This window comes from Heloderma suspectum, chromosome 2, assembly GCF_057233095.1.
Source record: "Heloderma suspectum isolate Gila_16-S chromosome 2, 16-S_ref, whole genome shotgun sequence".
In the NCBI taxonomy this organism is placed as follows: Eukaryota; Metazoa; Chordata; class Lepidosauria; order Squamata; family Helodermatidae; genus Heloderma; species Heloderma suspectum.
In genome coordinates, this window is record NC_139459.1 from 371677859 (window position 1) to 371705437 (window position 27579).

The window sequence follows — 27579 nt, forward strand, 5'->3', positions numbered from 1 at the left end:
TCCCCGCGTGCCTTTCTCTTCTTTTCCCTGAACGTCGCTGGTCAAGGCAGCGTCGTTCTTCCTTCCCTCGGCGTCTCCTAGCAACACCCCCACCCCCGCCGGCTGCGTGGGAGACCCCGGGAGCGCCGACCTGAGCGGGCCTTGTAAGTCGCTCTTCTGTTTCCACCACCGTCATCTGCGCCGCTGCTGTGGCGGAGCTGTTCACACGTTCCTCGCGTGTACAGCCAACACGTGTAGAGAAGGGAGTAGAGGCCTTGGGCTGGCGAGGCCTTCCCCTGCCTCCTCCCTGCGTGTGAGTGTAACTTGTGACCAGCGTGACTTTTCAGACGTTCAATTAGACACGTGCGCGCGCGCGCGTGTAGACGTGGGATCTCCACTGCAGGCTCTGGCCCCAACCATCCACACTCGTTTGTTTTGAACAGCTCCCACGGGATTCTAGGCGCAACCTCAGCTTCTCCCTCTGGGTCTAAGGGCACAATCCGTTAGGGATGCCTCTCGGCCTCCGAACTTGGACGCTGACCAGCATCCTATGCAGAGCAGAAGGATCTTTGCCTCCGTGCTCGTCCTCCTCTGCATTATTGCTAGGTGGGTTGTTGTTGTTTTTTTGCCTGTCTAGATGATGCTCTGTGGAGCAGGAGGGAAGGAGGCTGGAGGATTCTTCGTGAACCGGCCTCCCCGCCCACAGAACGGACCCCTTTCTCCTTTGGGAGGTTGCAGTTAGGACCTCAGAGAGGCAGCCAGCACGGTTCTCCCCACACTATTAGCGGTGCAGAGAGTGCCTTTTAGGGGCGCAAAATCAGTGGGTTTACTAACCGTTTCCCTGACTTGGTTGTCAAATCCATTCTTTTCAAGCACTCTTCTCCCGTAGCTGAATGGTTTCGCAAAGCATTTCTGTGTTCGTTCAGCCACATTAGGTTTTTTGCAAAGCATTTTTCTGTCCATGGGCCAGACTCCATTGGGATGTCTTCCAGTCCCATGCATTTTGCTTAGAAGTCAATCCCACTTCGTTTAATGGGGCTTTCACTCATGCAAGTGTGTATAGGATTGCGAAGCAGCAGAACATAGGATTTGGTATAGTATTTCCCACAGAACAATCAGGTAATGTTGTTTTTTATTTTATTTTTTCCCAGGATTGTGAGAACGCAACAGACCAACATTTTGTCCTTGCTTTCCAGGGTAGCATAACAGGATCACAATGAACACTGTGGAAGCCCTGCAGCAGACTCCCTTCTCCAGCCTGACTTTAGCTGACCAGCTACTAATCAAGGAGATGGGACCAGACACTCCCACTCTGAACCTCCAGCAGGCTGCGAGTGAACGAGGAAAGCCATGTACCCGGCGGTTCACCCCATACTGGTACACCAAGAGGCCCTGGATGTGTGGCAGCAAAATTAAAGATGCTCTTTTTTGCTTTCCCTGCTTGCTGTTTGGGGGTGAGGCAGCTTGGACCCAGATAGGGGTCACAGACCTGAAGCATCTCACTGGGAAGACAAAGAAGCATGAGGCATCCAGGAGTCACATTGAGAGCTGTGTGCAGCTGACCCTGTTGAGCAGACCAGTCATTGCCCAGCAGGCGGATGAGGGCCACTGTGTTTCTGTGAAGGAGCACAATCAAGAAGTCGAGAACAACCGATACATCCTGTCCAAGATGATCGACTGCATTCGCTTCAGTGGAGCTTTTGAGCTGTCCCTTCGAGACGGGATGGAGGATTCCACGGAGCTGGGGATTTTCAGAGGACTGGTCAACCTCGTGACGTCCATTGACGCAGCCATGGAACTTCATGTGCAAAGCGCCATAGTGTTCAGAAGCCCCTCGGAGACAATCCAGGATGAATTGCTGGACTGCATGTTGATGGTGGCAAGAGATCACATCCGGCAGGAGCTGAAGAGTGCTTCTTTTGTGGCCATTGAAGCGGCAGATGTCGCAGACGTGGCTACAGATAGTCAAATCGTCCTGATTTTCCGTTACCTTGACAAAGAGGGCTTGCTGGTGGAACGCTTCTATGGCTTCATGCAGGTGCTGGACTCTCAGGCTGAAACCACGGCTGTGGTCTTGCTTCAGCAGCTGGCAGAGCTGTTCCCGGAGGAGAGCGACCGGAACAAAGTCATCGCTCAGAGCTACGATGGAGTGGGCATGATGTGCCGTGAGTACACCGGAGTGCGGAAGGGCATCCAGGATCTATTTCCCAACGCCCACTATGTTAACTGCTACGCTCGTCAGTTGGGCATAGCGATGCAACAGGCAGCTTCCCAGATCAAGGAAGTGCGGGTTTTCTTTTCGGACCTTTCCGGATTCCCGGCATTCTTTGGCTGTAGTGCGAAAAGGAATGCAGTTCTGGAGGAGGTTGTGAAAAGAAGACACCCAGGCGCGGCTCAGACACGGTGGGACTTCAGCATCCGGACAGCAAACGTGGTGTTTGAGAAAAGGCAGGAACTCATTGCATGCTTACAGGAAATCAGAGGCTGGGAGTTCAACAGCAGCGCAGCCCACAAGGCTAGGGGACTTCTTCAGATGCTGCAAAGAGATGGTGAGTTCCTGTACCTGTTGTCTCTGTTCCACAGGCTCATGCCGCACATCGATTTCCTCCACAGTCAACTCCAGGCAACGGCCATTGATGCTGTAGCAGTGAGGAGAGCAACCAGGGATTTTGTGAAGGCTGTCAGTTTGGTCAGGGATTCGATTGCAGGCTTGTTGTCAACGTTGCCCCAGGAGGCTCAGCTGCCCAGAGGCAAGACAAAGGGGAGCATGGACCGGATCGCAGTGGAGGTCTGCAACCTTGTCATCGCACACGCGCAGGAACGCTTTGCATTCACCACTCACCTGACAGCAGCAATGCTGGTAGAGGGGAATTTGTTTGAAATGCATAACCAGAGGTTCCCTCAGCCGGCACTGAAAGAAGCCGTAGAGGCATATCCAATGCTGGAGAAGGATCGACTCAAGGCAGAGCTTTCCATTCTGCACAGGAGGCCGGAGTTCAGCAACTGCAAAGATGCTTCCACGCTCCTACACCGGCTTTTGGAGAACGATCTGGAGAAGACTTTGGAGCAGACAGTGACCTTGCTGAGAATCCTCATCACCACTCCCAAGATGACAGCAGAGGCGGCGCCGTCCTTCTCGGCTCTGAAGCGGATCAAGGCCTTCCTGCGGAACACGAAGGTGGAGGGCAGGTTCAACGCGCTGGCAATGCTGTCCATTGAGAGAGAGATGATTAAAGAGATCCCCAACTTCACCCGCCGGACCGTGGAACTCTTTGCACGACAGAAAGACTATCGGGCCACCTTTCTGTACAAATGAGAAGTGCCTACTGAAGCAGAGGATGGGGTGGCTATAAAGTAGGTGTGGTGCAGAACCTCTTTCAGCCCGAAGGCCAAATTCCATTTCGGAGAAGCTCTGGAGGGCTGCATTCCAGTGGTGGGTGGAGCCAAAGGGAGAAGGGGCGGGCCCCCAAATACCAGCATATTTTACCTGAAAGCTCTTACTGACAGTAACTAAGCCTTGAAGGAGGCATTCGGTGGGTGGAGGGGAGAACTGCGCAAAAGCCAGGAAACCAAAGGATTGGTGTTTGGGGGCAAGGGTTGGGGCAAGGGAAAGGGTGTGGCCTTCTGGGGAACTCTGGAGGGCTGGATTGGGACTCCCAGAGGCCACTGGGCTGGGCCTGAGGTTCTGCATACCTGCTGAAGGGGAGGTGGAAGCCACACAACTTTCTTCCAGCCCTGAACCGAGCGTGACAGCATCCAGACCTTCTGAGTCAAAGGTAAGATGCTATTCTTTAGGTTTAAGTGTACTGAAGAGCTTAAAGCTACAATCCTATGCACACTTACCTAGGAATATTTTTATGTATTTATTTCATTTCTATACCACCCAATAGCCAAAGCTCTCTGGGCGGTTCACAAAAATTAAAATGAAAGAGCACACAATAAAACAATATAAAATATATAAAACATTAAAACCACAGGATAACAATACAGCCAGAATAAAACCAGAATAAAACCTAGCAGCAATGCAGAGATTTAAAATACAGATTTAAAACAGCAAAGCTAAAAGTCTAGAAAGCTAAAATGCCTGGGAAAATAAAATGGTCTTCACCTGTCGGTGGAAAGAATACAATGTAGGTGCCAGGCAAACCTCACTAGGGAGCTCATTCCACAGCTGGGGTGCCTCAGCAGAAAAAGCCCTCCTAGTAGCCACCCGCCTAACTTCCTTTGGCAGGGGCTCACGGAAGAGGGCCACCGAGGATGATCTTAAGGTCCGGGCAGGCACATATGGGAGGAGGTGATCCTTCAGTTAACCTGGCCCCAAGCTGTTGAGGGCTTTGAATGTTAATACCAGCACTTTGAATCGGGCCCGGAAATGGACTGGCAGCCAGTGCAGCTGGAAAAGTACTGGCGTAATATGAGCTTGCAGGCCCGTCCCTGTTAACAATCTTGCTGCCCTATTTTGGACCAGCTGAAGTTTCCGGACCGTTTTCAAAGGCAGCCCCACGTATAACGCACTGCAGTAATCCAGACGAGAAGTTATCAGAGCATGGATAACTGTAGCTAGGCTATCTCTGAATAAGGGCATAGTTGGTATACCAGCCTAAGCTGATAAAAAGTGCTCCTTGCCACTGAGTTCACCTGTGCCTCAAGTGACAGTTCTGGATCCAGGAGCACCTCCAAACTACGAACGTGATCCTTTAGGGGGAGTGCAAATCCCTCCAGAACAGGTTGAATATCACCTAGCCGGGCAGACCCATTAAACACATAGAGCTTACTTCTGAGTAGACATACATCAGCTTGCACTGCTAGGGTACGTGGATCTTGTGAAGGAGGAGGTTGTGTAGCAACCTAGGTACAGTTGGTCCTGCCTCTGGTGACCCACCCTCCACCCCACCAGCCACAGTGGGCACCAGCTGCCACTGTCTAAACTGCAGACCCCTCATGGGTACTACATTTGGCCTAATCTTTGCCCTTTTGTGTTCCTTCCCACATCTCCTGCTAGCCAGATGAAGAGTTCTGGAGAACCACACCTAAAAAAGGATATTGTAGTGCTGGAAAAAGTATAGGAAAAGGCAACTAAAATGGTCAGGGGGCTGGAGCATCTCCCCTGTGACAGAAGGTTACAACAGCTGGGATTGTTTAGCTTGGAAAAAAGGGAGGGTAAGGGGAGACAGGATAGAGGTATACAAAATTATACATGGTGTGGAGAAAGTGGATAGGGGGACATTTTTCTCCCTCATAATCTTAGAATCCAAAGGGTCCATCCCATGAAGTTAATTGGTGGGAGATTCAGGACAGATAACAGGAAGGACTTCTTCACACCCAGAGTGGCTGGGTGACCAGCCAGATGGGCGACTAATAAATTTAATAATAAATAAATAAATAAATTCACACAGTGCAGAGTTAAGCCATGGAATTCGCTACCAAAAGATGTGGAGATGGCCACCAATTTGGATGGCTTTAAAAGGGGGTTAAGACAAATTTCTAGAGGCTACCAGTCCTGATGGCTATGTGCTACCTCCAGTACAGGAGGCAGTGAGCCTATGTACACCAGTTGCTGGGAAACATGGGCAGGAGGGTGGTGTTGCACTCATGCCCTGCTTGTGGGTTCCTGGTCGACAGCTGGTCAGCCCCTGTGTGAACAGAATGCTGGACTAGATGGACCCTGGGTCTGACCCAGCAGGGCTCTTCTTATGTTCTTATAAAAGCTTGCATGCTCTTTTGTGGCATTTTGGTTGGTCTTAATAAAAATATTGCCCAAGTGTAGATTTTGGGGTATATGGCTATCTTTGATATCATCATCATCAACATCATCTTACTATTTCAGTTTTTCATCTACTCCTTGGTTATTTTTGTAAGTTTTCGTGTATGATATTCATTTCTGGAGCATGTGGGTTTTAAGTTTGACATTGTCTTTCTTGATTAGCAACCTTGATTACCTCTCTCTCTTGTGTGTGGATGGTCCAATTTTGACTGTATAAGCGATGGCACTCAAGCTTGAACACTGGAAATGGAAGGAACTAGAACAGTAAGGAAACCAATAGAACAACTGGAAGTAGTGACGAATCGTAGAAAACTGCATTATAACAATTAAATGAAATCTTGGGGGGTTGATTAATTCAAAAGTTGCATTATGCCTTATTTGAAAAGAAAGCCAAAGCAAACCTGAAGCAACTGAGGCAGTTGGAAGGGGCAGTTCACTGGTGTGTGTGTGTGTAATGGGGGGCAGCATTTGGAGTAATTGTGATGCTCATCGGTGTGTGCTTGGTTGCAGTGTCGGACCACCAAAGAAGTCCCAGCCCAGCAAGCGGTCTTATAAGGGGAAGGGCATAGTGGAACCGAGATGCAAGAGAGAGAACTGTGTCTGAAGCGCTGGTGGCAATGATCCAGAGATCTCCAGAGAGAGGGTCCAGGAGCGATAAGCAGCCAGTAGCAGAGGAGCGCACAGGCTGCAGCTCCAGGAGGAGCAGGGGTGGAAGGAAGGCAGGGCAGCCCAGCACCATCATCCCAGGATTCCTGTTTGGAGGGGGTTGCTTAGAGGCGAATGGTGATAGGAGGACTCTGTCAGTAGCTCAAATAACGAGAGGTCATCTGGGGCAGTGGTGTTGAAGCTCGGGCAGGGCCGGCCCAAGACGTTTTGCTGCCTGAGGTGAACAACAGGACGGCGGCCCCCTCCCGTTCCATGTACACAAGGTGACTGGACTGGCAGTTTAATCTTTCTGCAATACTGGTGCTGAGGGGGCGTCCTCCACCGCACCTGAAGGAAGCAGGCTAACTTAGTGATCGGGGGCAGACCATGGAGCACAGAGGTCTCTCCTCCAAGACCTGGCTGCTGCGTCCCAGCAACTGCCACCTGAGGCAACCGCCTCACTCTGCCTACTGGTTGGGCTGGCCCTGGGCCCGATCAGGCCCGCCCAGATTCTCCCGGTGGCCCCGCCCCTTCCCATGGCCCCGCCCCCTTCCCTCAACCACCAACTGTTCAGTGGTTTCCTGCCTTTGTGCTTTTTCTTCTCTCGTTCCCAAAAGTTGCAATGCCTCTCCTAAGGCCTAGCCACTGGCAAGAAGAGTTTTCAGCTAAAATATGCTGGTAGTTTGGCCCCGCCCACCGGTGGAATGGGCCGCCCCCTCCTCGAGAGCTCCGAAATGGAATTCGGCAGTCGGCCTGAAAGAGCTTCAGCGCTGCAGTATGCAGCCAGGTTCTGTCAGAAGGACTAGTAGGTTAGTTGGGGCTCATCTCCCACAACTCCCACCCCGGGCCTTAAGATGTCTGAGAAGGATGAAGAGCCCTGAACGTAAGGTCTCCTGGTCCACTCCGCTGGGCCCTGTTTCCTCAGGATGACAACCGCCACCCCAGGAACTGATTTGCCCCAGAAGGTGAAGAACAAGATACTCAACGGGGAGTATCTGGGGATATTTTCCCCTGGGGGCCCTCTCTACAGTCAGGGCCTGCAGAAAAATAGAGGGGAGAACTAGATCTCTGCTTTTTTGAGGTACATGGAGGTGATCTGTGCTTATCCGGAGCAGGGGATGGCCCCTGCTAAACTACATGGCCCTTCCCCAGCGGATCAGCCCGCAGCCGCCTTGCCGCATGATGCCAGATTTCATTGGAGGGCAGCCAGTAGCCCTCGGCGGTGCTGGGATAGACAGCACTGGGAGCTAGATTTTGAGGCTGTTGCTTACACAAGTCCCCCACCCTTGCTCTAAAATTACCTAGCTGCATCACGGCCCAGGGAGAAGCGGAGCTATGAGGAGGAGGAGGCGCCTTGCTGCTCATTCGTGAGCAGGCTGCAGCAGCAAGGAGGATGAACAGCAGCAGAGGGGCTCCCTATTGGGCCCGTGGGCCTTGGCAAGCACCCAGTGATGCTGACCCCCTGATGGCAGCCTTGTCAGCCAGAGGTCTGGGTTGGGGTGTGCACATATGTATTTTGTTTTAGTATGTGTCATCTGTAGTAAGCCACCTTGCTGAGCCTTTAAATCTGCCACCCCCAGCCTAGGTCTCTCCAGTCTCCTGCAGCATGGGCAGTGGTCAGGGAAAATGGGATTTGTCACTGAAAACATCCAGAGGAACTCAAGTTGGGGAAAGCTGCTGTACATCGTTGTCGAATGTCCATTTTTCTACAGCACAGAGGTAGAAAGCAGTTTCCCTGATTTTGGAATCAAAGAAAATGCATGGTTCTGCCCTCCCTTTTGGGGGGTAGATTGCTTTGTGCTAAAATACTATGGGTTGGATCTAAACTTGGTCATGCATAGAGTAGGTCTGTCGAAACTAAGGGGACTTAAAAGTAGACTCATTGAAATCAACGGGGCTTAAGTATGACCAAGTCTGGATCCAGCCCAGCTGGGTTCCATAGACCCTGGCCCTGCTGATGTTGTCGCAACAGAGGGGAAAAGGTGGGGGAGTTCTGAGTGCTGCAATGGGAAAATGAGGTTGCCTGTGAAATGAAACTATAGCTGGGCCACACATGTTATTTCTCTTGCTGCAATTGTTTTTTAAGTGAACACTTCAATAAAGCATGAATCAGGACAAAAATGGGTTGCATGGGGCTGGGGAGGAAATCTTTGTTCATGTGGCTTGGGGTGGGGTGGTTGTGCCAATCTTTGACTACCTGTGTCGCTGGCTGCCCACACTCACCTGTAGCAAGGAGGGAAGCTGTTAATTTTTAAAAAGGTTGGGCATCTGCACCCTTTTGATGTTGATTTCAGTACTCCAGCTCCTGTTTAAACTCTGGTGGACAGATGTGGGCCCTGAAGGTTATTCTGTACTGTGTTGCTGTAATACTGGCAGAGTGTATCCAAAGCCTATGAAGACGATGCTGTACCCATCAGTATTCGGTGAACGTGTTTACTTTTATTAATTTCTGTACTGCCCAAGACTGGTGGGGCCTGCAACAAAATGGAACAGTGAACAGAAACACTTCATGCTGCAGCAGTCAGTGCTCTTTACTGTTTCCCCTCCCACCCAGTTTTCCATTTGCAACACCAGCCCCAGTCAGTTGACATTCTGTGTGTGGCCACTGAGCATGCACTTTCTTCATTGGACTGTCTTGGGGGATTTCCCCAGAGATTGTACTTCTACAAACCTTGGCGTGCCCCCCAAAACTTGCTTATGTGGATGTAGGTGGTGCTACTTTGGCTAGATAAGCAACGGCACTCACAACTTGAACATCGGGAATAAAGGGAATCAGAACAGTACAAAGTTCGATAAAACAACTGGGAATAGTGATGAAAAGCAGACTCGAAACCAGATCAAACCATGTAAAAGCCTAGGCCAATAAAAAGGTCTTTGCCTGTCATTGAAGAAATAATGTGGGTGCCAGGTGAGTGTCCTTGGGGTGAGAGTATTAATAGAGATGGGATGCCATGACTGAAAATCATTCCTCCTCCCCAGTTTCTACCCAATTCAACCTAAGATAGTGAGGATGCTCAGTGAAAGCATCAGCAGATTGTTTTGTGCACAGGCACATTTATGGATAGGATTGGTTACTGACTGCTGAAGTCTGCTTTCATTTTCTGAAAGAAAAAATTCTAGCTCTTAATATGGTTGTGAAGATACCACCTCTACATTGCCGGCAGATTCAAGACCACAAAAGCTAGCCCAAGACATCTTTGCCTCAGGCAGCAATAACAAAATGTCGTCCTTTCCTACTCCATGCCTAAAAGACTGGCAGCTGAAACTTCCTTCCATACAGTACAGAGCTCTCCAAGCATCTGCTGCCTGAAGCCAGAGTTAAAAAAAAGAAGTTAGATTTGTATAACACCCAACTGGTATACAAATGCCCTCTGGGCAGCTTATGATACTGCAACCAAACAATAACAGAATAACCATAAATAAATATGGCTTTAAAAAGGGAGCAGACAAATTCATGGAGGATAAAGAGAGTGATGGCTGCTAGTAATAGAGCTATATATTACTTCCAGTATCAGGGGTAATATGCCCATGTACTGGGAATTACAAGTGGGAGGGCACTATTCAGGATTCTGGAGGAAGCACACAGCCATCAGGAGTAGTTGCCATTGATAGCCTTTCATGAGTTTGTCCAATCCCCTTTTAAAGCCTGTCAATTGGTGGCCATCAGTACATCTTGTGGAAGTGAATTCCATAGATTGATTAACTGTGCTGTGTAAAGAAGTCTGTCCTTTTATCTGTCCTAAATCTCCCAATGATCAGCTTCATGGAATGACCCCATTGGGTTCTAGTGTTATGAGAGAGGGAGAAAAATGTCCCCCTATCCACTTTTTCCACACCAGGCACAATTTTGTACACCTTTAGTCCCTTCATCCTTTGGGTTGTCCCTTTTCCAACTCTATGGTATCCTTTTTGCAGGGAGGTGAGCAGAACTGTACACAGTATTCCAAAGGTGGTCATGCCATAGATTGGTATAAGTTTTGCAATATGAGATCAGCAATGTGATGTGGCTGCAAAAAAGGCAAATGCTATTTTGGGCTGCATTAATAGAAGCATAGCTTCCAGATCCCGGGAAGTACTAGTTCTCCTCTACTCAGCACTGGTTAGGCCTCATCTGGAGTACTGTGTCCAGTTCTGGGCGCCACACTTTAAGAAGGATGCAGACAAACTGGAGAGGGTTCAGAGGAGGGCAACAAAGAGGATCAGAGGACTGGAAACAAAGCCCTATGAAGAGAGACTGAAAGAATTGGGCATGTTTAGCCTTGAGAAGAGAAGACTGAGGGGGGATATGATAGTGTGCTTCAAGTACTGGCAAGGCTGCCACAGAGAGGAAGGCCAGGATCTCTTCTGGGTCATCCTCAAATGCAGGACACGGAATAATGGGCGCAAGTTACAGGAAGCCAGATTCCGGCTGAACATCAGGAAAAACGTCCCGACTGTTAGAGCAATATGACAATGGAGCCAATGACCCAGGGAGGTGGTGGGCTTTCCCACACTGGAGGCATTCAAGATGAGGCTGGACAGCCATCTGTCGGGGATGCTCTGACTTGGATTCCTGCCTGGAGCAGGGGGTTGGACTGGATGGTCTTGTAGGCCCCTTCCAACCTTACAATTCAATGAGATTGGCAGTTTTCTTTTTGATTCCTTTCCTAACGATGCCCAGCATAGAATTTGGTTTTTTCATAGCAGCTGTGCACTAAGTTGATGTTTTCATTGAAATCTCTCCCCCACCCCGCCCCTCTCTGTCTTTCTTTTATGATGAGCTCCTTCACTTCAAAATTTACTGCTACACCACTATTCACCTGGGAGTAAGTCTTGGCTCGCACTGTCAGTTAACGGTGAGGGAACAGTGGCTTGCCTAAAGCTGGGGAAATAAGACAAACTCAAAACATTGTCGACACTCCACAGAGAGGGGGCCCTATAGGGTTAACCTCACCGAGCCGTCCTCGCCTAGAGAGCCTGAGAAATCAGATCTAGTGTAGCGAAGCTGGCCAAGCGTGAAAGCGCCTTCCTGGTGGGGGCAGGGGAGGAAATGGCCTTTTCGAATTTCGCAAGGAGCAGGCGGGGGCAGCTGCAATCCTAGCAGAAGCAAACATTCCCCCGCCCCTCTCCTCCCACTTAGAGGGGAGGGGGGAAAGGCGTGAAGAGGTGAGCTCTTAACATGGGTTGCATGCATGCAGCTTTTTTGCGCGGGGGGTGGGGGAGGGATTGCAATGGGAAAGGAAAGGAAGTCAATTGATGCAAGGTACTGAAAGGTGAAGGGAGAGAACCCGCATCTATGAGGGCAGCTGTTTCTAGCTAGCAGTGACCCAGGCTGGAGCAAAAGACTCTCCCCGCCCCAAATGTTTCTTAGATTTTTTTTAAGGCAGTTGGAAGGCATAAGAATCCCAAACTGAATTTAGCTTTTATTGGGTGTATTATTGGGGGGGGGGGGACAAGACACGACACCCCTAGATTTTTTTTAAAGGTATACTGCAGTTGGAAGGCATAAGAATCCCAAACTGAACTTAGCTTTTATTGGGTGTATTATTGGGGGGGGGGGGACAAGACACGACACCCCTAGATGTTTTTTAAAGGTATACTGCAGTTGGAAGGCATAAGAATCCCAACCTGAATTTGGCTTTTATTGGGTGTATTATTGGGGGGGGGGGACAAGACACGACACCCCTAGATGTTTTTTAAAGGTATACTGCAGTTGGAAGGCATAAGAATCCCAACCTGAATTTGGCTTTTATTGGGTGTATTGCGGGGGGGACGACAAGACACAACACCTCTTGCATAAACAGATCTGTGCACCTATTCCCATGTGCTTCCCTCCCCCACCCCCCTCTCCACGTTATAGTTCTACCTTGTAGGTTTGCCAGCATCAGTGTTCATCTACAGATCTTCTATAATGTCAGATAAAGCAGGCTATTCCCAGACACCCCATCCATGCAATAGCACGGGTTCCTCCGTTCCCCTGATGTGAAGATGTGATATTGCTTTGTTACAGCAGGATCTGCTGTTTGAATGGATCCTTGGTCTGATCCAGCATGGCTCTTCTCACGTTCTTAAGTGCTAAACAAAAGTGGTGTTTTATTTTTAGAGGGGGGTGTGTGTGTGTGTGTGTCTGTCCAGAATCAGAAAAATTCTGATGGTATTGTTATGGTAGCGATGGCCACCCATTTGGATGGCTTTAAAAGAGGACTGGACAAATTCCTGGAGGAGAAGGCTATCAATGGCTACTAGTCCTGATGGCTATGTGCTACCTCCAGTTATCAGAGGCAGTGTGCCTATGTACACTGGTTGCTGGGGAATCCGGGCAGGAGGCTGCTGTTACATTCATGTCCTGTGGTGGGCATCTGGTTGGTCACTCTGTGAACAGAATGCTGGACTGAATGGACCCTGGGTCTGATCCAGCAGGACTCTTATGTTCTTAATTATGGTACTCGTTTTTATCATTATTTGGGATTTTGGAGGTAGCTCAGTGGCGGTGCGCACAGCTTGGTCCGTGTGATTGGGCAGCCTGTGGCCAGGTTATCTGAAGGATCATCTCCCAAATACACCTGCCTGGACCCTTAGATCATCTTCAGCCGTCCTTTTCCAGGTGCCCCCGCCAAACAAATAACATTAATAAATAAAGGGAGTGAGGTGGGTGGGTGCTAAGAAGAGGGCCTTTTTTGTTGTGGGACCCTGGTTGTGGAACGAGCTTCCCAGAGAAGCTCACCTGGCACCTACATTGTGCTCTTTCCAGCACCAGGTGAAGACCTTATTTTCCCAGGCGCTTTAGTCTTTCAGTTTTCAATCTGTTACTCTGTTTTAAAGCTTTGCACCTCCGCTACGTTTTATTTTGGTTTTTATTTGATACTGTCATTTTAAACTTTTAAATCATGTTTTATCATGTTGTATTTTATGGTTGTAATTGTTCTGAGCTGCCCAGAGGGCTTTGCCTATCAGGCGGTATCAAAATGTAATAATAAATAAATGCTGCCTTATTTCCAGTAACCCAGAATTTTTCTTTTAAATTCTAGGTTATTGTTGCATGCAAACCAGACCGCTGTGGCTGTGCTTTTCAAAGGTTCTCTCCCTCCCTACTCCTGTTTCTGTCCTTGTTTCCCACACGGGCAAAGCCTCTTGTGCCCGTCAACACCTGTTTGTATGAATACTTTGTAGCATTGCCCAAAAGACCCTGGAAGATTAGGCTGCAGACCTGACATTTACCCAATGCTTGCAGCAAAAGAGAGAGGTCCGCGAGCAATAGGGCAGGCCAACTCTGTCACTGAAAGAGACAAAATGGCTGCCGAGCGAACCAAACTGGGGCCCCAGTTCCAGGCCTCCCAAGAGCACGGGCTGCAGCTGCAGATAAAAATGGAGGACGATGACGAAGAAGAGGCCAGAGCAGCGAAAGGCCCTCGTGTGATTCAGGCTGGGAGCCTGAGGGACATTTTGGGATGGGTGGGGCCAGAACAGGTGAAACAGGAGCCCAACGAGGACCTTCCCCAGTGCTGGGAAGCCCACAGCCAGGAGCACCTGAAGCTTGCCCGCTCCCCACATTCAGGATGGGGGAACCCCCAGCAGCCGGAGGAGTTCGTGCTGAGGCAACGAGGAGTCAAGAGACAGGAGCAGCAGGTGAAAGCCAGGGAACTGTGTTGCGGCGCGGTGGGAGGTTTGCCCTATGGCCAGAATTAATTTCAGGCAGGCTGCCCTTCTCTGCAGTGGGCCCTTTTAGGATGCTGGGGAGAAAGGGGGCTCAGCCCGCCATTGCAGGAAGGGGGCACTGGACAACACTTGCCAAGGGCCCCCTTGGCCTTGGAGCAGTGCCGGCTCTAGGATTTTCAGGCCCTTTGGGCAAGGCACCTTCCAGGGGCCCCTCCCTCAGCGAGTCTCTACTGTCTCACTGCCGTTCTCACCGGCTGCTCCTGCTCCTCCTTTTTTACCTCACCACTGCTACCACTTGCAGTGACATCTCCTCCTCACCGCCGCCCCTTGTCCGGGCCGGAGCGAGAGGCAGGGGAACAAGCAGGTTGCCATGGTGAAGAGGAGGAGGAGCAACTCCAGGGGGCTCTTGTCAGCGGGCCCCTGCTGGGGTGTGGGCCCTCGGCAGGAGCCCAGCCAGGCCTCCCCTTGACGCTGGCTCTGGTGAGCCACCTCAGAGGTCACTATAGGGGGGTAAGATATAAACATGGCGGCCCCCTTTCTTTGGAATTCCCTGCCCCTGGAGGTCAGGCAGGCACCAACGCTGCGTTGTTTCCCGTGTCTCCTGAAAACAGCACTTTCCCAGGAGGCATTCCTTAATTGACCAGCGACGGTTTTTATGGGCCTGGTGTTTTTTTAAACTAGTATAATTTTAACGTGGTGTTTTAAACTTTTTTTTCTTTTACTGTTTTATTTCTTATGTTCACCACTCCGAAATCTGTTCTAGATACGGAGCGGTATATAAATATTGTAAATAATATAAATTAAATATAAATGAAATAAATAAAATAATCCACTCCATGTGTGAACCACCCTTTGTCGCCGTCCGCAGGTGCCAGTTCTGTTCGAAGAGATGGAGGTCCATTCCCCAGAGGCTGAGCACCCTTTGCTGGACAGGCGGCACTACCTCCGCAGAGAGGCCAAGCAGAGACTGGAGAGGGAGGCCGGTTCACTCGGTAATGCTTTGTTCTGCCCCAAGATACTGGCAGGGGCCTGTGTATTCTGCGTGAGGGCAGACAAATAGCCCAATTCCCTGTACCAGAGGAGCCCAGTTCCCTGTACCAGATATCTTGGAACCCAATTCCCTGAACCAGATATCTTGGAACCCAGTTCCCTGTACCAGATAGCCTGGAGCCCAGTTCCCTGTACCAGATAGCCTGGAGCCCAGTTCCCTGTACCAGATAGCCTGGAGCCCAGTTCCCTGTACCAGAGAGCCTGGAGCCCAGTTCCCTGTACCAGAGAGCCTGGAGCCCAGTTCCCTGTACCAGAGAGCCTGGAGCCCAGTTCCCTGTACCAGAGAGCCTGGAGCCCAGTTCCCTGTACCAGAGAGCCTGGAGCCCAGTTCCCTGTACCAGAGAGCCTGGAGCCCAGTTCCCTGTACCAGAGAGCCTGGAGCCCAGTTCCCTGTACCAGAGAGCCTGGAGCCCAGTTCCCTGTACCAGAGAGCCTGGAGCCCAGTTCCCTGTACCAGAGAGCCTGGAGCCCAGTTCCCTGTACCAGAGAGCCTGGAGCCCAGTTCCCTGTACCAGAGAGCCTGGAGCCCAGTTCCCTGTACCAGAGAGCCTGGAGCCCAGTTCCCTGTACCAGAGAGCCTGGAGCCCAGTTCCCTGTACCAGAGAGCCTGGAGCCCAGTTCCCTGTACCAGAGAGCCTGGAGCCCAGTTCCCTGTACCAGAGAGCCTGGAGCCCAGTTCCCTGTACCAGAGAGCCTGGAGCCCCGTTCCCTGTACCAGAGAGCCTGGAGCCCCGTTCCCTGTACCAGAGGAGCCCCGTTCCCTGTACCAGAGGAGCCCCGTTCCCTGTACCAGATACCTTGGAGCCCAGTTCCCTGTACCAGAGGAGCCCAGTTCCCTGTACCAGAGGAGCCCAGTTCCCTGTACCAGATAGCCTGGAGCCCAGTTCCCTGTACCAGATAGCCTGGAGCCCAGTTCCCTGTACCAGATAGCCTGGAGCCCAGGTCCCTGTACCAGATAGCCTGGAGCCCAGGTCCCTGTACCAGATAGCCTGGAGCCCAGGTCCCTGTACCAGATAGCCTGGAGCCCAGGTCCCTGTACCAGATAGCCTGGAGCCCAGGTCCCTGTACCAGAGGAGCCCAGTTCCCTGTACCAGATACCCTGGAGCCCGGTTCCCTGTACCAGATAGCCTGGAGCCCAGTTCCCTGTACCAGATAGCCTGGAGCCCAGTTCCCTGTACCAGATAGCCTGGAGCCCAGTTCCCTGTACCAGATAGCCTGGAGCCCAGTTCCCTGTACCAGATAGCCTGGAGCCCAGTTCCCTGTACCAGATAGCCTGGAGCCCAGTTCCCTGTACCAGAGGAGCCCCGTTCCCTGTACCAGATACCCTGGAGCCCAGTTCCCTGTACCAGAGGAGCCCAGTTCCCTGTACCAGATACCCTGGAGCCCAGTTCCCTGTACCAGATACCTTGGAGCCCCGTTCCCTGTACCAGAGGAGCCCCGTTCCCTGTACCAGAGGAGCCCCGTTCCCTGTACCAGAGGAGCCCCGTTCCCTGTACCAGAGGAGCCCAATTCCCTGTACCAGATACCTTGGAGCCCAGTTCCCTGTACCAGAGGAGCCCAGTTCCCTGTACCAGAGGAGCCCAGTTCCCTGTACCAGATAGCCTGGAGCCCAGTTCCCTGTACCAGATAGCCTGGAGCCCAGTTCCCTGTACCAGATAGCCTGGAGCCCAGTTCCCTGTACCAGATAGCCTGGAGCCCAGTTCCCTGTACCAGATAGCCTGGAGCCCAGGTCCCTGTACCAGATAGCCTGGAGCCCAGGTCCCTGTACCAGATAGCCTGGAGCCCAGTTCCCTGTACCAGATAGCCTGGAGCCCAGGTCCCTGTACCAGATAGCCTGGAGCCCAGGTCCCTGTACCAGAGGAGCCCAGTTCCCTGTACCAGATAGCCTGGAGCCCGGTTCCCTGTACCAGATAGCCTGGAGCCCGGTTCCCTGTACCAGATAGCCTGGAGCCCGGTTCCCTGTACCAGATAGCCTGGAGCCCGGTTCCCTGTACCAGATAGCCTGGAGCCCGGTTCCCTGTACCAGATAGCCTGGAGCCCGGTTCCCTGTACCAGATAGCCTGGAGCCCAGTTCCCTGTACCAGATAGCCTGGAGCCCAGTTCCCTGTACCAGAGGAGCCCCGTTCCCTGTACCAGATACCTTGGAGCCCAGTTCCCTGTACCAGAGAGCCTGGAGCCCAGTTCCCTGTACCAGATACCCTGGAGCCCAGTTCCCTGTACCAGATACCCTGGAGCCCAGTTCCCTGTACCAGATACCCTGGAGCCCAGTTCCCTGTACCAGATACCCTGGAGCCCAGTTCCCTGTACCAGATAGCCTGGAGCCCAGTTCCCTGTACCAGATAGCCTGGAGCCCAGTTCCCTGTACCAGATAGCCTGGAGCCCAGTTCCCTGTACCAGATAGCCTGGAGCCCAGTTCCGTGTACCAGAGAGCCTGGAGCCCAGTTCCCTGTACCAGAGAGCCTGGAGCCCAGTTCCCTGTACCAGATACCCTGGAGCCCAGTTCCCTGTACCAGCGGAGCCCAGTTCCCTGTACCAGATACCCTGGAGCCCAGTTCCCTGTACCAGATACCTTGGGGCCCAGTTCCCTGTACCAGAGGAGCCCCGTTCCCTGTACCAGAGGAGCCCAATTCCCTGTACCAGATACCTTGGAGCCCAGTTCCCTGTACCAGAGGAGCCCAGTTCCCTGTACCAGAGGAGCCCAGTTCCCTGTACCAGATAGCCTGGAGCCCAGTTCCCTGTACCAGATAGCCTGGAGCCCAGTTCCCTGTACCAGATAGCCTGGAGCCCAGGTCCCTGTACCAGATAGCCTGGAGCCCAGTTCCCTGTACCAGATAGCCTGGAGCCCAGTTCCCTGTACCAGAGGAGCCCAGTTCCCTGTACCAGAGGAGCCCAGTTCCCTGTACCAGATAGCCTGGAGCCCAGTTCCCTGTACCAGATAGCCTGGAGCCCAGTTCCCTGTACCAGATAGCCTGGAGCCCAGTTCCCTGTACCAGATAGCCTGGAGCCCAGTTCCCTGTACCAGATAGCCTGGAGCCCAGTTCCCTGTACCAGATAGCCTGGAGCCCAGGTCCCTGTACCAGATAGCCTGGAGCCCAGGTCCCTGTACCAGATAGCCTGGAGCCCAGTTCCCTGTACCAGAGGAGCCCAGTTCCCTGTACCAGAGGAGCCCAGTTCCCTGTACCAGATAGCCTGGAGCCCAGTTCCCTGTACCAGATAGCCTGGAGCCCAGTTCCCTGTACCAGATAGCCTGGAGCCCAGTTCCCTGTACCAGATAGCCTGGAGCCCCGTTCCCTGTACCAGATAGCCTGGAGCCCCGTTCCCTGTACCAGATAGCCTGGAGCCCAGTTCCCTGTACCAGAGGAGCCCCGTTCCCTGTTCCAGATACCTTGGAGCCCAGTTCCCTGTACCAGATACCTTGGAGCCCAGTTCCCTGTACCAGAGGAGCCCCGTTCCCTGTACCAGAGGAGCCCAATTCCCTGTACCAGATACCTTGGAGCCCAGTTCCCTGTACCAGAGGAGCCCAATTCCCTGTACCAGAGGAGCCCAGTTCCCTGTACCAGATAGCCTGGAGCCCAGTTCCCTGTACCAGATAGCCTGGAGCCCAGTTCCCTGTACCAGATAGCCTGGAGCCCAGTTCCCTGTACCAGATAGCCTGGAGCCCAGTTCCCTGTACCAGATAGCCTGGAGCCCCGTTCCCTGTACCAGAGGAGCCCAGTTCCCTGTACCAGGTATCTTGGAGCCCAACTCCCTGTACCAGATATCTTGACTTTGTCCTAGTCATCATCGTTCCTGCTCTATCTAAAAGCAAACAAATTTGGCTCCTTGGGGTCTCAATTCAGCCCTCTGGGGTTCTCCAGATGGTGCCACCCTCTTCCCTTGGCCTCACCCCCCTTTCCACTGTCGACCAATGGTTAGGTGGGTTCCTGGCTTTTGTGCAGTTCCCCACCCCCTCCATTTTAAAATGTGGAAACACCTCTCCTAAGGCTTAGTTACTGACAGTAAGAGCGTTAAGCTAAAATATGCTAGTATATTTGGTATTTTGGCCCTACCCGCTTTTGCCTTTGGCCATGCACACCACTGGAATAGTTAAACTGTGGAACTCACTACCGCAGGATGTAGTGATGGCCACCCATTTGGGTGGCTTTAAAAGGGGGTTGGACATATTCCTGGAGGAAAAGGCTATCAATGGGTACTAGTCTTGATGGGTATGTGCTACCTCCAGAACCAGAGACAGGGCGCCTATGTTCTGCAGTTGATGGGGAACATGAGCAGGAGGGTGCTGTTGCGCTCATGTCCTACTTGTGAGTTCCTGGCTGGCCCACTGTGTGAACAGAATACTGGACTAGATGGACCCTTGGTCTGATCCAGCAGGGCTCTTCTGATGTTCTTATGGAATGTGGCCCCTGAGAGCTTCTCTGAAATGGAATTTGGCCCTCGGGCTGAAAGAGGTTCTGCACCCCTGTCCTAGGGAAATTCTGTCCCCAGGAACACCTCCAGATGGGTTGCAACCAGTCATTAATAAGGTGCTTTTGTAAGAAAACGAAGGGGAGAGGGGAAAAGAACTTTGGCTATCTCATATTTAAAAAGCAACACACACGCTATGAATGGTCTTAGAATATTGCCTTTACATAGGTCCCTGAATACTGGCCCCTGTTTTGCAGGGGATGAATAGTCCCAGAAAAGCCTGAGGAGAGGTGTGGTATGCAGGATGCCTTTAGTAAAAACCTAATTATTCTACCTTACCTTTGAACATGTGTATTTATTGCCTGTATCTCATCTTTTATGACAATTTTGTTAAGCTGCTTTGTTTTTGTTTTTGGTTATGGTCTGGTTTCCATTGTAGTATTTTGAAAATTTGTAAATTCAACTCATGTGTTTTATGGCCAGTGGTGCATAAATAATTTAAAATAAATAAAGGATAAACTATTACGGCTTCTGACCTCCTTGAAGAGTGCTAGGAAAGGGTGAAGAAAGAGATATATTAAAATCAGAGGAAAAGTGATGTCAAATCTAAACTGAGGTTTTAAATATGGTTTACCATTAGAGCTGCGGTGAAGAACCTCCGCGTGGGCTGAATTTGGCCCTCCAAAATTCCCCAGACGGCCACGCCCCTTTCCCCCCAACCAGTTATGGTTTCCTGCTGTGGCATGAATTTTTTCCATTCTGAAAGTTGAAATGCTTCTCCTAAGTCTTTTGTTACCAGCAGTAAGAGCTTTAAGCTGAAATATGCTGGCGTTTTTTATGTTGTAGCCACACTCCTTTTGCCTTTGGCCCCGCCCACCACTGGAATGCGCCCGCCGAGTGCTGCTCCAAAATTGAGTGTGGCCCTTGGGCTGAAGGAGGTTCAACACCCCTCTTAGATGGATGTAATGATTAGATGAATTCCAATGAAAGTTTCCCCCACGCTTGCGCTCACTTCTTTCTTCTCGGTAACAGTTGGCTCCATCACACCGATGCACAATTTCCCGAAGATGAGCCGTCGTGGCACCAACTGGTCGTACGCCGAAGTGATTGACCTCTTAGATATTTGGGGGGAGCAAAGGATCCAACAAGTCCTTCAGAGCAGCCACCGAAACATGGACACCTTCCAGGTCATCGCAAATGAGATGGCCAAGAGGGGGCACGAACGGACGGCCCAGGAGTGCCGGACCAAGACCAAAACAATGCGGCGGGACTACAAGAAGGTCAAGGAGAGCAACTCGGTCGGGAAAGGGCGCATGACATGCCCCTTTTATGACCAGCTGGAGCGCATCTTGGATTCCGGTGTTCCCCACCCCCCTGGAAGGACACAAAATTTCAACCCCCAGGAGGAGTCGGGAGGAGACGACGCTCCACCGTGTGCTCCAGAGGAGAGGGCCCCCCATGAAGAGTCGGAGGGGTCCGTCGAGACCCAGGACCTCTTTGACCCCTCCACTCAGTTTTCCATTGAACTTGTCGATTCAGTGGACTCCCCCACTGTGGTGTGCAAGACAGAGAATACATACGAGGAACCAATAGGCACCCCTCGGCCGGCTGTGGGTAGGTACCCCGTTTTTGTGGTACCAAAGATGGGTCAGATTTTTCACCCTCTCCCCTTGTGCAAAGAGGCATAATTGATTTGCAGAGAAAGGCATGTCGGGGTAGGGGGGCGAGGGGGAGTCCAACACTCTTTGTTCAACTTTGGCCCAGCCGAAGAGACCCCGCTGTCTGGTCAAAGGCAGAGCCGGAAACTGGGAAGTGCCCCTCTCTGCTCCGAACGGGGGACTACAGAATGTTCCTTCTGATCTGAAGAGAAGTTTAACCTTTCGATGCCTGCCCTCCCATGTGATGGAACAAAAAGGGATCTCGCAGGAAGCCCTACTTCCCTCTCCTCATCCGCCAGTGGAAAACTATCCTTGCACACCATGTGCACAAAACCGTAGGTGACTTCAGAGGTGGTGGTTTGTGGGGGGCAGGAGGAATCCGGTGTTTCTTATGAATATAGGAAACTGCTGTGAATCAGATCGGGCTATTTGTCCATTGGGCAGGACACCCTCCATGGGCCCCCTCCCTCAGTGAGCCTACCTTCATACTGCCACTCTCACCAGCTGCCCTTGCTTCTCCTCTTTCTCCTCATGGCTCCTGCTTGCTTGCTTGACAGGTAGAGAGCCAGTAGGCCATAGCATCTACTGATCCTCTTTCTCACCACCACTGTTGTCTGGGCTGGAGCGAGAGGCAGGGGAACAAGCAGGTTGCAACGGTGAAGAGGAGGAACAACTCCAAGCGGCTTCTGTCAGTGGGCCCCTACTGGGGTGTGGGCCCTCGGCAGAGGCCTAACCACACCAACCCTTGGTGCCGGCCCTGGCCTACTACCTGATCCTTTTCTAACTGGAGATGCCAGCCCTTTCTATACCCTTTGTACAGCTGCTGATCAGAGATGAGAGCTTTTCCCTCCATGACAGAGGGGGTGGGGCCAGGGGAAGAAGTTGCTGAGTGTGTCAGTCCTGCTTCCTTCTGAGCCTTGTCCTGCTTACTTGTGAGTAAACATGATATTCATGCTTACTTTTGAGTAGACATGGCATCTGGGATGCTTTTTGAAAGTCCTACTGAGTGATTCCGTCCTCCTTACTTCTGAGTAGACTTGCAGAGGCTGGTCCTGTGTACTTGTGAGTAGACATGCTGCACCTGCTTACTTCTTAGTAGGCATGCTTCCTAATATAAATCAGTAACAATGGAATTGGGGGCGGGGACATTTTGTGCAGTCCCACCCACCTTTGCCTTTGGCTACACCCACCACTGCAGTGCGGCCCCGGAGAACTTCTTTGAAATGGAAAAAGTTCTGTCACCCCTGGTATAAATGAATGCATTTCTCTTGGATCTTTTAGAAGCTGACCATCTGCCGCCCGCCCCTCCCAGTATTCCTGGCAGCCCAGCCACCACTGGCTCCACAGCAGGTAAAGGTGACGTTGAATTCCTACCATTTACTGGATTGGAAGTTTTTTTTTTTCTTGTTTGGACACTCTGCCTCCTAAAAGTGGTACCCAACGGCGTCATTCCACAAACCCAAATAACGGTAGCGGAACCCCACTGAATCTTTCCGTTACGCTTGCACAGCCCCTTGCGCAAATATAACTTTAGTTGGATTCTCCTGTTGCGCGTCGTTCGGAACCTAGTTTCCACCAGCGCAACGTTATTTGGATTAGCAAAGGGCATCTTTCTGGTTAAGTACTGTACCTTGGTGGTGGAGGCATATTCTCCCTGTTCATTGACACAGCCATCCCTGAACCTGGTGCCTTCCAGATGCATTGGAGCGACAACTCCCACCATCCCCATCCAGCATGCCCAGTGGCCATGCTGGCTGGGGGTGATGGGGTTTTATTCCAACACATCTGGAAGGCGTCAAGTTGGGGAGGGGCTGCATTGAAAGAACATGGGAGAGGGGCTGGCAGAACGCTGTCCACACATTCGGCCGTGTATTCCACGAATGTGCAAACCAATATACTCCGAATGTGTAGATGGAGTAGCTGTCCGGCATGTTTGCAAGCGGGGCTGGCCCACGGGGCCCCGCAGCCTTTCTCATACAAGAAAGTTGTGTACAATAAGTGCAGGTGCTTATTGTAGCCAGGCCCCCAAGGAGAGTCCAAAAAAAGCAGACAGCTGCATTGATCCCTATCAACAAACCAGTTTGAGCAGTTCCCATCTCCACCAGAAGCAGGTCTTTTGTAATGCTAATAGGTCTTCATTGCCGATTGAAGGCCAAGGGCAGAATCCAAAGGGGCATCACACCCCTGCCAATTCTCTTGTGCCCTGCCAATTCCCGTTGCCCTCTTCTTCTGGAACAAAGATTTAGCCCTTCCAGGGGCAACTGGAAACAAGTGAAAACTCTTGTTTCTGGAATGGGGCAGGTCAGCGGAGATCGCATAAGGGAGCTTCACCAACCTGTTGCCATCGAGAAAGAAGCTTCTGCTCATTTCTGGGCTTATTCTGGGAAGTGCTAAATCCCTGTTGTGCCAGCGGGGGATCCCGCTGGCACAGTGGAATTGGCAAGACCCACGGCTTGCACATCAGAATCTGTGGGGCGCAAGAGATTCAGCAGGGGCATAAGGACCCCTTTTAATTCTGCCCCAAGCAACCCCAAAATTTTGTTGTTGTTGTTCAGTCATTCAGTCATGTCCGACTATTCATGACCCCACCACAGCACGCCAGGCCTTCCTGTCCTGCGCTCTCTCCTGGAATGTGCTCAAGTCCATATTCATTGTATCGGTGATGCTATCTAGCCATGTCATCCTCTGCTGTCCCCTTCTCCTGTTGCCTTCAATCTTTCCCAGCATCAGGGCCTTTTCCAGGGAGTTTTCTCTTCGCATTAGGTGGCCAAAATCTTTGAGCTTCAGCTTCAGTATCTGTCCTTCCAATGAGCACTCAGGGTTGATTTCCTTTACGATGGACTGATTTGACCTCCTTGCAGTCCAGGGGACTCGTAAGAGTCTTCTCCAGCACCACAGTTCGAAGGCATCAATTCTTCGGCGCTCAGCCTTCCTTATAGTCCAGCTCTCACAGCCATATGTTGCTACTGGGAAAACCATAGCTTTGATTAGACGGACCTTTGTTGGCAAGGTGATGTCTCTGCTTCTTACTATGCTGTCTAGGTTGGCCATAGGTTTCCTCCCCAGGAGCAAGCGACTTTTAATTTCATGGCTACAGTCACCGTCTGCGGTGATCTTGGAGCCCAAGAAAATACAATCTGTCACTGCTTCCATTTCTTCCCCTTCTATATGCCAGGAAGTGATGGGGCCAGATGCCATGATCTTAGTTTTTTTTAATGTTGAGTTTCAAACCAGCTTTTGCACTCTCCACTTTCACCCTCAACAAGAGGCTCTTTAGGCACAATACATGGTTGCTGGGAAAATTCATTTTCCTCCAGCTACTGTGGGGATTGCAGCTCAGCTCAGCGGGAGCAGGGGATTCTGAGAGTGGGCAGCAGATGTCGTCGGCATCGGGGCTAATAAAAAATGCCAGTGCTGCGTCCCTGAGAGCCCTGGCTCCATCACACCACTACATCCATGTTTTCAGCATGTGGGGTTGGGCCCATCTGAACCCAGGTTCCCTGAGGCCCAGTTTTTTTTCCCTAAACATTCTTAGTACTTCTGCAAATACATGGGGTTTCCCCCAAGCTGGCCGATTCCTCCTTCTGCCATTTTGGCTGCATAAGGATCCACATGGGGAGGATGAGTTTGCTCTTAGTATAGAGCAGAGCTGGGGAACTTCAGACCTGGGTCTTGATCTGGCCCTCCTGGGATCCTGATGTGGCCATCTAGGGCTCTCCAGCAGGCCACGCCCCCTTTTTCCAGCCTTGCCCCCTTTCTCCTGACCTCCAGTCGGCTTTTGTGCAGTTTTCCTCCCATTCTCAAAGGTTGAAAACCTGCCTCTCCTAAGGCTTCGTTGCTGGCAGGAAGAGCTTTAAGCTACAGTATGCTGGTAATTTGGTTCCACTCCTTTTGCCCCGCCCACCACTGGAATGTGGCCCGAGGGCTTCTTCACAACTGAATTGGGCCCTCAGGCTGAAAGAGGTTGGCCGCTCCTGGTGCAGAGGGTCTCCAGTGTTTTCAGCTTATCCTTGTAAGATTGACTTCCTTGTCCCAGAATTCCGTGCAGCGTTTCAATTTCCTTGTTCTTGTTTCTCTCCCCCCACCGCCCCCGAAATGGCTTGCTTTCAGATGTACATATAACCCCTTCTCACAGTCCACTGCCTGGGCCTACAGGCCTCTCAGCTGCTGAACGTCTCGCCAACCTCCGGAACCGGCATAAAAAGACCCGGAACGATCTGGCCCTGGAACTGGCGAGAGCGGCTGACCGGCGAATGCAAACAGCCACTGACAGGATCCTTTCTGCCCTCGACGGTTACACCAAGGCAGACCTGGAGGAGCGCGAGAAAGACCGAGCAGGGACTGAGCAAATCATCGCCATCATGCACCGCCAGACAGAACTGTTGGAGCTGCTGGTCCGGCAGCAGCCCTCTGCCCCAGCAGCCATATCTCTGGCCCCCTCGCGGCACGCGTGGTCTCCACGGACTGGCCAGGCAAGCCACCGGCCTGCGGGCCCTTCCTCCTCCCGCCTGGGTGCCCCCAGGCGGCCGTTGACGCCCAGGGCACGGAATAGAAGGAGGCCTCAAAACTACAGCCCTTGATTTTCTCTTGTGCATGGACAGCTTGTTGTAATTTTTATTTTTGTTTTGGGTTCTTACCATGATTTTGGTCATTCCCCCACCCGTCTTTGGGGTAGAAATATAGCATTTTCATTTTTTCTACCTACCAAGTGGAATCTAAAGGGCCTCGTTTTTAAGGTCTACCAAGTGGAATCTAAAGGGCCTCATTTTTACTGCCTACCAAGTGAAATCTAAAGGGCCTCGTTTTTAATGTCTACCAAGTGAAATCTAAAGGGCCTCCTTGAAACCTTTCTTGGTAGTTTGTAACCTTTTTGCTAAAAACTACTGAAAACCATTCTTTTTCCTTTTTTCTTTTATTAAAAATAAATAAAATAATCTCACAGCCTGTCATGTCCTGACATTTCGGCAGGGGTTTTTTTCTTCAAAGAACCGGCAGACTGCTGTTGCAGCTGGCAGCTCTATTTCTGAAGAGGCCAAGCCCCCAATGTTTGGCAGTCCTGGCTTAATCCTGAGCAGTGGCTGAGCCCCAGAACCTATCTTTCATCGCTTGACCTGAACCCTGGAATATAATAAAGTGTCACATACAATGTGAAGAGCCAAAGTCCGTTCATAAGCATCTGGGGCTAAAGCGGGCATTGGTTTCCTGGGCAGGAGGGGTGGCTTTGAGTTGGTTTGAGCCCCGGTGCCTTTTCTTTTTCTAGTATTAACCTTGGCTGGGAATGTCATCTTTCTATTATGAGAATGATTGGCTAATGCTGACACATGCTCCTCCCTTCAACAGATATTTCCAGATAACTCTCAAATCTAGGCCCCAAACCAGAGAGGCGGCCTCATCATGAGGTAATCTGACGTAGCTGCCTCAGGCTGTGTGCACAGTAAGGGCTGTTGTTTTTTAAAAGACGTTTTAAAAACAGATCTTTAAAAAAAAGCTGCCGATGGGGTCAGGGGTGTTGTTAGGCCTGGGCTTATCGGGCACTGGATCTGAATCTATTCTTCAGGGTCCCAAATCTGTATTCCCTGAGTGTCCATAAAGCCAATGGAAGATTTATTTCTTACCTTCGTTGCAGTCCAGTTGGTGATTTTCAAGGGGAATTGCAGATGGGCAGGGAAGACATAACCCTACTGCTCCCACATGCAGGAACACTCTAGAGGAGCTATCCAGGGTTCTGAACCTGGGATACGGTTCATCGCCTTGGACAGCTCCTTTAGAGTTCTGGCGAGTTCTGACTGAAACCCAGAATGGATTCACATCCCCACCAAAATCGTAGCCACCAGCCTCCCCTGCCTCCAAGTCAATCTCTCCACCACTCCACCCCAGCATGGCAATTAAATTTAGAGGGTGGAAACCCTTCCATTGGAATCAACGGAAATGTTTCTTTTAAACTTAATTGCATGGGGGGGGGGAATTTTCCTCCAAGAGGGAAAGAGGAAGGTTTGTGTGTAGGGGGGGAGAGATTGCAAATCAATTTTAACTGCAGAGGAACTCCTGATTTGAGGTGATCTGGGGCAGGGCGCAAGTTAATTAAAGGATTTATTTTGTTGGAGCTGATCTGGATAAGAAATGAATTAGCTGACTTTTACCTTTTGTGAAATTTAAATAAAGTCAAGTCGTTATTTCTGAATTTGCACGTATCGCTGTAACGGGTGAAAAGTGATGGCGGTTTGTACTTCTCATCTGATGCGATCCTGGTCGACTTCCAGGTTTCAGGGTCCGGTGCATAAGATGCTCTGGAAGGGAGCGCCTGAGGGTGGCCACCTCCTCCTCCTCACCGCGATTTTTGCCGCTGTCGGTTGCTTGCATCTCCCTCTGGACCAAATTTGTACCGCTTCACAGAGAAAGAGGGGAAAAGGAGTGCTTCTTCTTGCTCCTCTTACTGATAGCTCT

The 27579-nt window shown here is 51.3% G+C and overlaps 1 protein-coding gene across 6 annotated transcripts; it reads left to right on the forward strand.

Annotated features, from left to right (window-relative positions):
- On the forward strand, positions 1-27579 carry LOC146356090 (52 kDa repressor of the inhibitor of the protein kinase-like). Of its 6 annotated transcripts, none has more exons than XM_084831506.1 (6): positions 3300-3755; positions 13396-13993; positions 14892-15015; positions 20510-21091; positions 22417-22485; positions 25246-27579. In XM_084831506.1, exons 2-6 carry the CDS (start codon positions 13589-13591, stop codon positions 25713-25715), a joined length of 1650 nt encoding a protein of 549 aa, XP_084687632.1. In that variant the 5' UTR covers positions 3300-3755; positions 13396-13588; the 3' UTR covers positions 25716-27579. The 6 variants fall into 6 exon arrangements, 4 of the variants coding, with proteins under 4 accessions (XP_084687630.1, XP_084687632.1, XP_084687633.1 ...); XM_084831507.1 differs by lacking the exon at positions 3300-3755 and adding an exon at positions 11361-11533; XM_084831508.1 differs by lacking the exons at positions 3300-3755; positions 13396-13993 and adding an exon at positions 11432-11533.

Coding starts and splice junctions, on each gene's coding strand:
- LOC146356090 (XM_084831504.1), top strand. CDS start 1,196: ATGAACACTGTGGAAGCCCTGCAGCAGACTCCCTTCTCCAGCCTGACT.